This window comes from Gobio gobio, assembly GCF_949357685.1.
Source record: "Gobio gobio genome assembly, chromosome: 14".
NCBI classification, from domain to species: Eukaryota; Metazoa; Chordata; class Actinopteri; order Cypriniformes; family Gobionidae; genus Gobio; species Gobio gobio.
The window spans coordinates 41,286,430-41,300,293 of record NC_137107.1 but is presented as its reverse complement, the minus strand read 5'-3'; the positions used below and the strand labels follow the sequence as shown (position 1 = coordinate 41,300,293).

Sequence of the window (13,864 nt, the reverse complement as noted above, 5' to 3'; positions counted from 1 at the left end):
ACTCACAAACTTCTCCAAAGCACACTTCTTCGGCGAGCATCCGTTATAAAACACTCAAAGTCCATTCATTTTGACAACTACGTGAATATATTGTAATGCGTTCATGCAGAAATACGATGTTATATCGATCAGTGAGCCGAGAGCGCACATTTTTGTTTGAGCATAAATATAATACACACTAATGTATGACTTCTGCATGTCACCGTAATCGTCTTTACCTTTATTACAATCGTCACCCAAACAAAAAACTTTATTCAGTGATCCGAGAGCGCACATACACGGTTTGCGCATCAATTTTAACGGACACGCGCATGCCTAATGTATGTCACTGCAATCGTCTTTACCTTCATTACAACCATCATCCATCAAAACTTTTTAGCGACACTGGTTTGCTTTATCCAACTGAAATGTGCAGTTTGCGTATCCTGTGTTCATGAAGCGGTTGGGTGTTTTTAGCCTCCATTCAGTCAGTATTTCACACAGCGCGATTAGGGACGCCTTGGGCTGCTCCGAATCCAAAACAATCACAGAATACGTACGAGAGAGGTGGTTCTTTGTTGTAATTTCGATTTTTAATTGATATAATTTAACTTTTATTATTTAAAGTATCAATAATAAAATTGATGCATTATATTAATATATTCAAATTATTTTAAGTTATCTCGAAGCCCACCCGGAGGGCCGCAGCCCACAGGTTGGGAACCACTGCCCTAATGTGTTTATAATGAAAATGGCTCTATGCCACTCTTTCATCTTTATGTGTCTCAGAGATTTTACATTAAGATGATTAGTTAAAAGGTGGCGTAATAAGGTTATTTCATAAGAAATAGGCTCAATTTGTGTGTGTGCTAGAGAATCTATCTATATACTGTACCTCATCTTTTTTCCCCATGTCATGCTTGTTTTATGTCTTAAAGGAACAGCCGACTTTTTGGGACTTTAGCTTGTTCACCGTATCCCCCAGAGTTAGATAAGTTCTTACATATCGTTCTCATCTCCGTGCGTGCCATAACTCTGTCTGACGCACCCACCGCTAGCCTAGCTTAGCACAAAGACTGGAGGTAAACGGCTCCAGCTAGCCTACTGCTCAATAAGTGACAAAATAACGCCAACATTTTCCTATTTACATGTTGTGATGTGTATAGTTACATCGTGTACTAAGATCGTAGCCAGCTATCCCCACAATAAACTGGATTACATTCGATTACTGCGCTGTTGTGTCTTTGTTTGCGCTGTGTACTCAATGCACGTCACTGACGCTTTTCATGTGATAGGAACATATCTAAAAATAATGCTATAATCAACACTTACTCGTAACTCGTTCATCTCGACAGCTGTAATGGTACATTACATGTGTTACAAAGTTGGTAGAATAAGGAGGAAGACGGGCTCGGTGTGACTGGGACTCGTGTTTATTCAGAACTCTCAGATACAAACAAAATAAACTCGCGCTGACAGCGCTCTCACAACTCAGTAGTTACTATAAATAACTTTGTTAGCAATCGCTCCGTCTCTGGTCCTCTAGTGATATCCGGTTCGCGAACGAATCATTCTTTTGAACCGGTTCTTTTTAGTGAACCGAACCAGTTCACCAAATCGAACAGAATCGTTCTAAACGGTTCGCGTCTCCAGTCAGCGCTGATCCATCATTCACTAAAGTTACTAACTTTCTGACATGAGTGACAATCACTCCGACTAGAAATAAACTAATAACTTGAAATATATGCTAGTAACTACAACTGTTCACTGAACTGAGACGTGCTGAGAGAACTGATGAGAAGTGAACTCAGGTCCATCCGTCTCTCTGTGGCAGGCTTGTGCCTCGTAGACCTCGTTAAACCACGCCCCCTCCGCTATGCAAAGATGTCAGCCAATCACAACTGTGGGCATTTTTACTGAAGTCTCACAGCAGACACGCCCCTTGAAACAGGGCAGTCAGCCACAGGGCAAACATCAGTATAGAAAAAATGCCTTTTGTTTCTAAATTATGACATTTTATGATGTAAAAAACATACTAACTATATAAGTACACCTCAGAATACATTATAAAATAAAATAATCCATGCCAATGTTTCTTGTCCTCTCACATTGACAGTTGCTAATTATTACATTAAATCACGTAAATTATATACGTATTTATATGCCTGTTTTAAATAAAAAATGGCAAAATTAGACAAAGGTTTATTAGTTTGCCTGATTATTTTTATCGGTAGTTTAACATTTCATTCCTAAAACAGCTGCCAGATATGAAATGTTTAGTTTAGCTTCTTGCATCTTATCTTGCGCTGGAATTGGCGCTCAGCACCTTCAGTGAACATAAAGCCCGCCTACTTTGTTTTGATTGGTCCTCTTAAATGTTTTGACGTTGACGAGCGGTGACAGACCGCAGGCTCATGAGAAGATCTTGGTGCTGTGCAATATCTGCTGCATTAAAGTATTACTATAGGCAATTATTTCACAACATTTATAGCCTACACATCGGAAAAATACAGAGGTCCGGATTCGAATTATTGGCCGTTATTTCTTAAAATAACACCTGCTTATTACAAAAGACGGACTTAAATTCGGGACCATTGGCAGTTAGGGGTGGTTCGTTTTGAACTTTGCTGACAATAATCGCTCATTTGGAACGCCCTGCAATGTCATCAAAGAAAGGCAACGACTGGGTCGCGCAGATTATGATACAACATAAATTAATATTGTAATTTACTTTCAAATTTAAAACCATATAATATAAATATACATTTACAAAACACACAGTATATATATATAAAAATATAATCAAAACATTGTATTGGTTTATTCGTTTTATTACGTTACATATACTTGTATATTTAATTGACTATAAACAGATTTGATGCTGAATATGAAAATCAATATGATTTTGACTATGAGCAGCTCAATATGAAAATACATTTTGATTTGGGTAACTATGTATTCATTTGTTCTTAATCAATGGTCTTAATAATTGTAGCGGTCTCATCTCGTGCGCTTTCTTTCCCACGTGCAGCATAGTAAACGAGGTAAATAAAGTAAAGAATGACAGGCCTCAGCTGCTTCTCAACACTTTTCATTTGTTTACATATTCATACGATAGAATATGCGAATACAACAGTCATTGCCATAACCATTCATACTACTTCGATAACTATGAGTATTCGAATGCATACATAAACTCCTCCATCTCGGAGCAGTTTAAAAAATCTTCCAACGGCTCTGCTCCATCGTTATTTCAGACTGGTGATACGAGTCATGTGACGCATCACCACTTCCTGTGAAGTGATGAATCGATGTTCCCTTCTTCCCTACGCCGTTCAAATACCCTGTGAAGTCCACTTCGCAGTCCACTTACGGTCGAATGGAACCTACTATTGCTGACCATAATGGCTAAATTTCTTGTTGATGCATATTGTTCTGTCCATTTCTATTGACTGTGTGTTGTCAAGTTTGACGCCGTTCCTTGGCATGTACGTGTCTCCCTGCAGGCGAGTTCTCCCGTGTTTGTGCCGGAAACCTCCCATGAGCTGCTCCACAGGATGACGGGTAAAGGTCTGTCCGCCCAGTACCGCTTCACCCGGCAGCCCTGTATCTATGGCAACAGCATGGTATCCCTGCAGCTGACACTAAGCAACAACAGTGAGCAAGCCCTCGAGAACATCCACATCTCTGAGAAGAGTTCCACCGGACAGAACATCCACCGCTTCAGCGCTATCGGTGAGCTCAACTCCTCATGCAATGCTAAGGGCTCATCGCTTGGAAGATGGCACTTCCTTCCTTACTTTTGTTTGAAATAAGAGTTTGAAGTATAAATCTTTATGAAATCGATCACATTAAATATGATCACATTAAAACATACACAGCCACGTTTACATATCAATGCCTATTCAGCAACTATTACTACTTTTTATCCATCCATCCATCCATCATGTGTACATTGAGAATTAATATTGATATTTATTTATTTATTTAAAATTATTAGAATTTTGTTTACATTGACCATCCATCCAATCCATTTATTATTGTGGTGTAATTAAGTATTGAGTATTAATATTAATCTTACTTCTTTCTTTCTTTCTTTCTTAAATAATTTACATTGGGCATTTATTTATAAATGTATCATTAATATTTTTTTATTATTTACATTGGGCATTGATTTATTTATTTATCATTCATATTTTTGTATTATTTATATTGGGCATTTATTTATTTATTTATTTATCATTCATATTTTTTATTATTTACATTGGACATTTATTTATTTATTATTAATACTTTTAAATCATTTTATGTAGCCTACATTGGGTATTTATTTATTTATTATAAATAATTTGTAATTATTTACATTGGGTATTTATTTGTTTATCATTCATATTTTTTTATTATTTACACTGGGCATTTATTTATTTATTATTAATCATTTTAAATCATTTAAATTTTATGTAGCCTACATTGGGTATTTATTTATTTATTTATTTATTTATTTATTTATTTATTCTAAATATTTTTTAATGATTTACATTGGGCATTTATTTATTTATCATTCATATTTTTATTATTTACACTGAGCATTTATTTATTTATTATTAATCATTTTAAATCATTTACATTTTATGTAGCCTACATTGGGTATTTATTCATTTATTTATTATAAATATTTTTTAATGATTTACATTGGGCATTTATTTATTTATCATTCATATTTTTTATTATTTACATTGGGCATTTATTTATTTATTATTCATCATTTTAAATCATTTACATTTTATGTAGCCTACATTGGTTATTTATTTATTTATTATAAATAATTTTTAATGATTTACATTGGGCATTTATTTATCATTCATATTTTTTTATTATTTACATTGGGTATTTATTTATTATAAATAATTTTTAATTATTTACATTTGGTATTTATCCATCCATCCATCCATTATTGTTGTTTTGGTGTATACTTTTTCTGTAATTGTCATGTAAACTTTAAATCAGTTCATCGAATCACAAACTTCTACTTTCTCTAGAATTCCGGAAGGCCATCCCGTTATTTCTTATGTGTTTGGTGAATGTTAGCAGATTTCTGCAGCACGTGTTCCCCTTCTCCCTCCTTCAGCCTGTATTAATCCATCTGATATGAGTTCAGCCTGTGTATCGATTAGCAGAAGTCCAGGGTTGGGTTTTAGAACATAAATTGAATCCCGCTTGTGTTGGTAAAGCAGCACAGAGACGAATTTCATGGCTTGGAAGAGAGAACGGATCAAGCTTCTCTAGACCAACAGATATGGTCTTTTTCTTTCTTTCTTTCTTTCTTTCTTTCTTTCTTTCTTTCTTTCTTTCTTTCTTTCTTTCTCATCCCTCTGATCTTCCTTATTTTCTTCTTTGCTTCCTTTTGCTCATTCTTAATTTCTACCTTTACATGTATTCATTCTTTCCTTCCTTTATTCCGTCTTTTCTTCCTTTCGTTTATCCATCTATCTATATTTTCTTCCTTTTCTTTTCTTCCTCCTTCCATTTTTTTTCTCCCTTCATTCCTTCCTGCCTTCTTTCCTTTCATCCTTCCTCCCTTTTTCTATCTTCCCCTTCTTCCTTCTTTTTTCTTCCTTCCTTCCATCCTTCCTTCCTTCTGTTCATTCTAAAAAAAAAATCTTCTGTCCATGCTTTCTTCCTCCCTTTTTTCCATTTTCCTTCATTCCTTCTGTTTTTCTTCCTTCCATCCTTCTGGCTTTCTCCCTATTCCTTCTTTTCTTCCTTCCTTCCTTTTGTTTATCCATCTATCTGTATTCTCTTCCGTTTCTTTACTTCCTTATTTACTTTTTTTGTCCCTCCATCCTTCTGGCATTACTTCTTTCTGCTCGTCCTTCCTTCCTTCCTTCCTTCCTTCCTTCCTTCCTTCCTTCCTTCCTTCCTTCCTTCCTTCCTTCCTTCCTTCCTTCCTTCCTTCCTTCCTTCCTTCCTTCCTTCCTTCCTTCCTTCCTTCCTTCCTTCCTTCCTTCCTTCCTTCCTTCCTTCCTCCCTTTTTTCTATCTTCTTAGTTTTTTCTTTCTGTCCTTCATTCCTTCTGTTCATCCTTAATTGTTTTCTTCTAGCCATGCTTCCTTCCTTCCTCCCTTTTTTCCATTTTCCTTCATTCCTTCTGTTTTTCTTCCTTCCATCCTTCTGGCCTTCTTTACATCTTTTCTTCCTTTTGCTCATCCTTAATTTCTTCCTTCCTGCATTCTTTCATTACTTCCTTCTTATCTTCCGTTGGTCCTCACTTCCTTCTGTTTTTTTGTCCCTCTATCCTTCTGGTCTTTTCTTCCTTTATTCCTTCTTTACTTCCTTCTTTTTGTTTATCCATCTATCTGTATTCTCTTCCTTTTCTTTACTTCCTTCTTTCTTTCCGTTTTTTTTGTCCCTCCATCCTTCTGGCATTACTTCCTTCTGCTCGTCCTTCCTTCCTTCCTTTCTTTCTTCCTTCCTTCCTTCTTTTTTCTTCCTTCCTTCCTTGATATGTAGAATTAGATCTGATGGTTTTGATTCTTCAGACAGCATGCTAACAGATGTTTCTCTCTCTCTCTTCAGAGCGGTTGGAGCCGCAGGCATCAGTATCGGTGTCCATGGGTGTGGACTTCAATGACTCCACACAAGCTGCACACTTCCAGCTGTGGTAAGAGTTCACTGCATACTACATCGATGCCTCGTACTCTATACAGCAAATCATATACATCATTATGAGGAACCAGAATCATTAAAATCCTTACAGTTTCTGTCTCTACCTTGAGTCCATCTGCTTTAGTGGAACTAAAACCCTTAGATCAGGTAGCTCGGACACGCCTGAGAATGATGCATGATGCTGTTTGCTTTCCTCAAAAAACAACATTCAGCAAAAAACACTCTCAATGCGTGCACGTTATGATGGCGCTAGCATGTCATTATACAGATTAAATTACTGTTGTTCATTATCCTTACACAGGGCGAAATAAGACAAAATTAATTGTTCCCTTTTTCAATACGTTTTTAAAAAATAAATTATTACCGAATTGTGTGAATGGTAATAATATGCATTACATTTTTTTAATAATCTAATTTGGAGTGATTACACCTCTCCACAAAGCTTGTAATTGTTTTTTCTTTTTTCGATTACGCCGGAGGCTTTTGTGATCGATACAGTGAAATAGCCAGGCGTGAATAACATCACCATAAACAGCCGAGCCGGAGAGAGGGAGCGAGCAAGAGACCGGTAGATTATGTGTGCTAATGGAGCCAATGTGAGTTCAATGACATGGAGACGAGTGGGCGCAGGTCAGGCCCGCACGCATGTCTGTGGCCCTGGATGAAAGCCGAGCTCATGGAGTCGGTTTAAGGAGGGATTCGGCCCCTCTATCACCGCTACGTCAAGAGATTACGCCATATTAGAAAGAAATACCTGGATTTACTTTGCACGTTGATCCCTAGCCCACTTATTTGGACTCTGAATCTTTTTCTAGCCTGTTTCCCCTCATCACCTGATCTCCGTGGTGACCCTGTTCTCCTGATCCTGGATTCACTCTTTATTGGCTTCCTATTTCCCAGCCTGCTGCTCTTCATGATGGGACTTTAATGTCAGATTTCGGTCTTTATCAGAGTACCTGACTGTCTTCTTTCCTACAATAGGCCACAGACAGTGAGGATGCTAATCAGTACGAATATGAAAATAGAAACGACTTTCATCCTCCTCTCACTCTTTCTTTCCATCTATCTGTCTTTCGGCTCTCTCCATCCGTGGATCAGTGATGATTGATCCAGTGGGATGGTAATAACAGTTCTGTTTCTCAGCTAATTGGCTACTTACAAAGTAAATTGGCAAACCTGACAATCAATAACTTTATTCTTTTACTCTTTTGGGATGAGAGGGGGGGGACCAAAAACAAAATAGACTGGGTTTCAGTCTCTCTCATGGATGTAAAATGTTATTGCTTGTTTAAAAACTGTGAACAACTAATACAACTTACCTCAAATGTTTTACTGATTTATCATATAAATTCCTTGGTTGAGGATGAAATCAAAATTATCCCTATTACTTTGTACATATTTATGGTATTTTTTCCTGTTACTGAGCTGAAGAAGGCATAAAATGGACATAAATACCATAAATCCATTTGTTTATGGTGTAATACTCTATATTGTACCAAATACAATGTGTACCAAGATTTTTTGTATTTTTTGGAAGAAATCTCATGCTCACCAAGGCTGCATTTATTCGATCAAAAACATTCTATAATATATATTATTACAATTGAACTGTTACCTATTTTCTCTGGCAAACATGATGCAATTTTTTTCAGGATTCTTTTAAATAGTCAGCATTTCTTTGTAACACTTTGCAGTTTATACTGCCACTTTTGATCAATTTCCTGCGGAGAATTCATTTCAAAACTCTCTTACTGAGCACAAACTTTTGAACAGTATTTTATATATAGAAGGGAAACACAGGAAAAGATGGACAGGTGTATAGTGACCTGATGGTTCTGTTCTCTCCTCCTTCAGTACTAAAGAAGATGAATTCAGCGTGTCCATCCAGCCTGCGGTAGGAGAGCTGCTGCTGCCCATCACAATGAGTGAAGCAGACTTCACCAAAGAGCAGGGTAATACAAACACCTCTTAGCACTTACACAACACAACTGTAAAAACCTAAAAATAACACTTGAACATCTCAAAAATACAGCACTGTTTCTTACAAACATCTACAGACCACTCTCAAACACCATACTACTCAGGGCTGGGTGATATTCAATATATAAAAGCCATTTTAAGCCTATGCTTAGCGTGATATTTCTTCTTTTTCTTTATCTTCTACTATTTTTCGAGCATGAAGAATCATAATTTTCCACCAAAATGGCTTGACAGGTGCATTTGAGCCACGATTAGCATCAAACTACATACCACAATATAAAATATTAATATTACACTTTAACTCAAAACTCACTTTAAACAACCAGTGAGTGTTTGTATTTACTTCCGATCATGATCTTATGTGGATTTCAATCATATAATGATGTTAAAATGTTATATTTAGCATTTTATATGAAGCTAATCGTTACACCGACCTTGTATACTGGAAACATTCTTTATTCATATAAAAATATACCAAATCACACGAACATCACACACAAACCATATGCCATCATAATCGTGCGTTTATTAGCTTCTTGTTTCACGTGTATAAACACTTTGGCACGGAGAGATGAGAATGAGGAAGTGTACGGAACAACGTTACCAGAAGGGGCAGGGAGTATGGTCACTCTGAGTCACGTAAAATGATCGACAGCTGTCCAGCGAATGAGAAAGCTCTGAGATCATAAGTGACGTCCAGCAGGAAGAATCAGACACAGAGCTCGCGCTGAATGTCGCTCCGCTCTTCGGATCGCATAATTCAGTGAGAAATGAATAGAAATGTTATTCTGTATGACGAAATATTTTGCAAACGGGATGATAAATCTATATTTGTCCAAATATGCACACTTTTCGACTAAGAGCCTGAACGGACGTGGTCTAGTGCATGTATGTGACCACAAATAAAACAGAGAAGACGTGACTGGCTTTTTGTTCTTGTTGATATTCCATTCAAAATATTGTTCATTACAGATCGATTATTTTGCACTCCTGACATGAATTAAGAAATGAATGTCACTACAACCCAGTTTTCTCATAAACAGTGGTCAAATATCAAAGCTGGAGTCTTTAATCTTTGTAATGATACTCTGTTTGTCCAGATTTAGTTAGAGTGTATTGTTTTAACATCCAGTGAATGTCGAACAACAGCAATCTGCGTCCGTCTACGATCCTTGAATCCTTAAAGGGGTTAATAGAAATTGCATTCTGTATGATGAAATAGTTTGCAAACATGTGAGAATAAATCAATATTTCTACAAATATGTGGACTAAAAGTCCTAACGGATGCTGTTCAGTGGAGTTGCGTGAACACAAATCAGCCGACATGACTAAATATGGGCAAAAAAAAAAGGCAGGAAGTCATTGAACAATTCATATAAATGTGAGTATATCATAAAAAATGTATCACCCAGCCTAAACAGTATGTCTTAGAAAATCTCATATGCATGTGATCAGCTCCCATATTCAAACACAAATGCACTTCAGAGCTGCTGTGCCCAAACATGTTGGGAAAATCAGGGACCCTCACACACCACTTTGGATGTGTGCAGTGTTTAGTTGATGAACAGGCTGAGTGCTGGTGACAGGCGTGCACTGCCGCAAAACTCAGTCAAATAAAGCAGCTCTTTACATTTAAATCTGGTTATTTAAACACACACGCAATCTCTCATGTAATACTGTCGCTGCTCTTCGAACTGTCCTTCTGAATATAACCGCTGATGCAGAAAGCTCAGACAGGCAAATCTGACACACATATACTTAACATGTACACGGCTAGCATCTCCACTGAAGGCCGACACAAGTTGTCCACCGAGATCTAGACCTGACACAAAACCTGTTCTCCGCAGGAACCCGGGGGTCCTAGGTGTTTAAGCACTATTTCGCAGTAAACTAATTGATGTGAATGCATTTATTTGAACTGTGCCTTGTTTTTTCCATTTTAAAATGCTTTTTCTTGCTTTCAATGGCTCCTTCCAAAATCGCATAACTCTCTGAGTATGTACTTCTTTTGAATAAGTAATTATTTTGTGCCTGTTCTATATAGTATGAATGTCTGTTGTATGAATCGTACTACATCCATCATGTTGTCATTGTCAGTTTTGTTGCTGCCATTCACAACTCTTCTTAGCATAGTAAAGTGTCCATCAGAAGCACGCTTTTCGCTTACTGTTTTATAAAAACAGAGAAATACTTCTCTTTTCACATTCTGTTTTTCGCATACTATGTAGTAGGGACGTATGCAATTTTAGATTGCAGCCAATGTCTCAACCGATCATGTAAATATGGGGTGGGGCTATCTGTTTGTTTCTCACCAATGACAGACTAGGTGCTGGGACACCTGTTTGAAAACAGTCGTTTTTTTTTGTTGTTATTTTAGTGGTGCAGAAATATATACTTTAACTTTAAACTTCTCCTGATCCAATTTGTTCCTCCTTCCTTTTGGGCAACAAACCGTTCCAGCTAATAAAACCAAACACAGGCATGGGAAAAGCAAATAAATGGAAGCCAAGAAGAGAAAAGCTTGGTTTAGCATGCATCTGGTTTGTACGGATGCCATTCGGGAACACACACACACACACACACACACACACACACCTGGCCCGTTCGAATACCTCTCTCTGCTTTACGGACCAACATTAGGCCGACATAATGAAGCAGACGCTCTTCGAAAGAAACGGCGGGTTTGATTTTTCATTTACGCTCAATGGATTCCTGCCTTGTCTTTTTAGAGAGCCGCCTATACCTTCACTCAGGACGACACGCGTGCGCGCACATTTTAATGAGCGAAGAGAGTGCTTCCCGCCTCACTATTTACAGACGAGGAACAGGAAGTAAGGCGCTTTTTATAGCCAATCATTTATTCTTAATTGGTTGCTGTGGCAAAGGCTTTTAGCATAAGCCACGCTATATTCATTTACTCCACATTTTCTCTACAATAGAGCCTAATGGACAGATTTAAGACTTTAAATGAGCACTCTCAAAAACCTTGCCCCCTGAACGAGCGAGTGCATGCGTGTGTGTGTGTGTGTGTATGTGTGTGTGCGCACGTATCACTGTGCACTCTCTCATTCACACCGTTTGAAAGCCAAGCTGAAGTGGGTCGTAGTTTGTGCCTTTCAGAAAGAAAAGCACCCTGTCTGTCTGTGTGTTTTTAAGTAAAACACAACATTTTCATTTATTCCAGTTTGGACGCATTAAGCTGTATTGTCCGAGCCCGTTTTACTGGAGAAGCAATGGCGTGCTGCTTTTATGTGCTTGTTACCGCTCGACGAGGCTTATTTGCGCCACCATCTCCGGCTAATGTTCTGCACGGACACCGTGTTTTTCCGCTCATGTTAGTCTTAATCAAGTCTAGTGGTCGGACGCGGCCCACAAATATAACATGCTCTTCCCGAAGGCCGAGATTGTTTTAACCCCTGTACCTTTCGTTGAATGCTAGTCATTTGTTTAATATGAAATAATGCACACGTATGCATGCAGGATGTTTCTTTCTATAAATCAGAAGTATGAGTTTTCTAAAAGCTTTATGCAGATGTTTCTGGAAGTGTTCCCTTTAGATTTTAAAAGGGATAGTTTTTTTACCCATCATGTTGTTTCAATACTTTTATTCGTCAAGGATGCATTAAATTGATCAAAAGTGACAGTAAAGACATTTATAATGTTATAAAAGATTTCTATTTCAAATAAATGCTGTTCTTTTGAACTTTCTGTTCATCAAAACAAACATCACAATTCTCCAAAAAAAAGCAACACAACTTGTTTAAATATTGATAATGAAAATGTTTCTTGAGCAGCAAATCAGCATATTAGAATAATTTCTAAAGGATTGTGTGACACTGAAGAGTGTATTAATAACTGTAAAAACAGTTGCAAGAAAAAGTATGTGAACCGCTTGCAGTATCTGTGAAAATATGAATAATTTTTACTAAATAAGAGAAAAAGCGTTATTTTTTATTTAGTACTGTCCTGAATAAGATATTTTACATAAAAAATGTAGACAAAAAAATAGCTGAATTTATTAAAATGACCCTGATTAAAAGTTTATGAACCATTGATTCTTAATACTGTGTGTCGTTCACTGGATGATCCACGGCTGTTTTTATGTTTTGTGATGGTTGTTCTTGAGTCCTTTGTTTGTCCTGAGCAGTTAAACTGCCCAACGTTCTTCAGAAAAATCCTCCAGGTCCTGCACATTTTTCAGTTTTCCAGCATCATTTGCATATTCTAACCCTCTCCAGCAGGGACTGTATGATTTTGAGATGCATCTTTTCACACTGAGGACAATTGGGGACTCAAACACAACTATTAAAAAAGGTTGAAACATTCACTGGTGCTCCAGAAGGAAACACGACGCATTAAGAGCCGGGGGGTGAAAACTTGTTGAATTTGAAGATCAAGGTAAATTGTATTTAATTTGTCTTCCGGGAAACATGCAAGTATCTTCTGTTGCTTTCTAAGGGCAGTACTAAATGACAAAAATGTATATTTAAACAAAATAAGAAACATTTGGACCTCTTCATCCTGTTCAAAGGTTTTCACCCCCCGGCTCTTAATGCGTTGTGTTTCCTTCTGGAGCATCAGTGAATGTTTGAACCTTTTTTAATAGTTGTGTTTGAGTCCCTCAATTGTCCTCAGTGCTGAAAGATGGATCTCAAAATCATACAGTCCCTGCTGGAGAGGGTTCAAATATGCAAAAGCTGCTGGAAAACTGAATAATTTGCAGGACCTGGAGGATTTTTCTGAAGAACGTTGGGCAGTTTAACTGCTCAGGACAAACAAAAGACTCAAGAACAAGCATCACACAACAAAAAACAGCCGTGGATCATCCATATAAGGTCACACAGAATTGAGAATCAATGGTTCATAAACTTTTGAATGGGTCATTTTAATAAATTCAGCTATTTTTTGTCTTGTGGACTATATGTAAAAAAAAAATGTATGTAAAATATTTTATTCAGGACAGTCCTAAATAAAAAATAACACATTTTGTATGATCTCTCTTATGTTGTTAAAATTATTCACATTTTCACAGATTCTGCAAGCGGTTCACATACTTTTTCTTGCAACTGTAAATAATATTTCACAATATTACTTCTTTACTATATTTTTGATTGTTGGGCATGAGGGACTTTTTGCAATAACATAAAAAAAACTCCTGACCTTAAACTTTTGAATGCGTGTGTGTGTGTGGAAAAAGTATGGAAAATTACGGAAAATCACAACCAAACCTGTATGACCT

At 37.1% G+C, this 13,864-nt stretch overlaps 1 protein-coding gene across 5 annotated transcripts in view; it reads left to right on the top strand.

Annotated features, from left to right (window-relative positions):
• The window catches only part of ap3b1a (adaptor related protein complex 3 subunit beta 1a), a 96,857-nt gene that overhangs the window by 67,721 nt on the left and 15,272 nt on the right, over positions 1–13,864 (top strand). For all 5 annotated transcript variants that reach the window (XM_079834310.1, XM_079834308.1, XM_079834312.1 and 2 more), the window contains exons 23-25: positions 3,486–3,714; positions 6,556–6,640; positions 8,500–8,597. In XM_079834310.1, the coding sequence (XP_079690436.1) occupies positions 3,486–3,714; positions 6,556–6,640; positions 8,500–8,597 (412 nt within the window). The remainder of the gene's footprint in view (positions 1–3,485; positions 3,715–6,555; positions 6,641–8,499; positions 8,598–13,864) is intronic.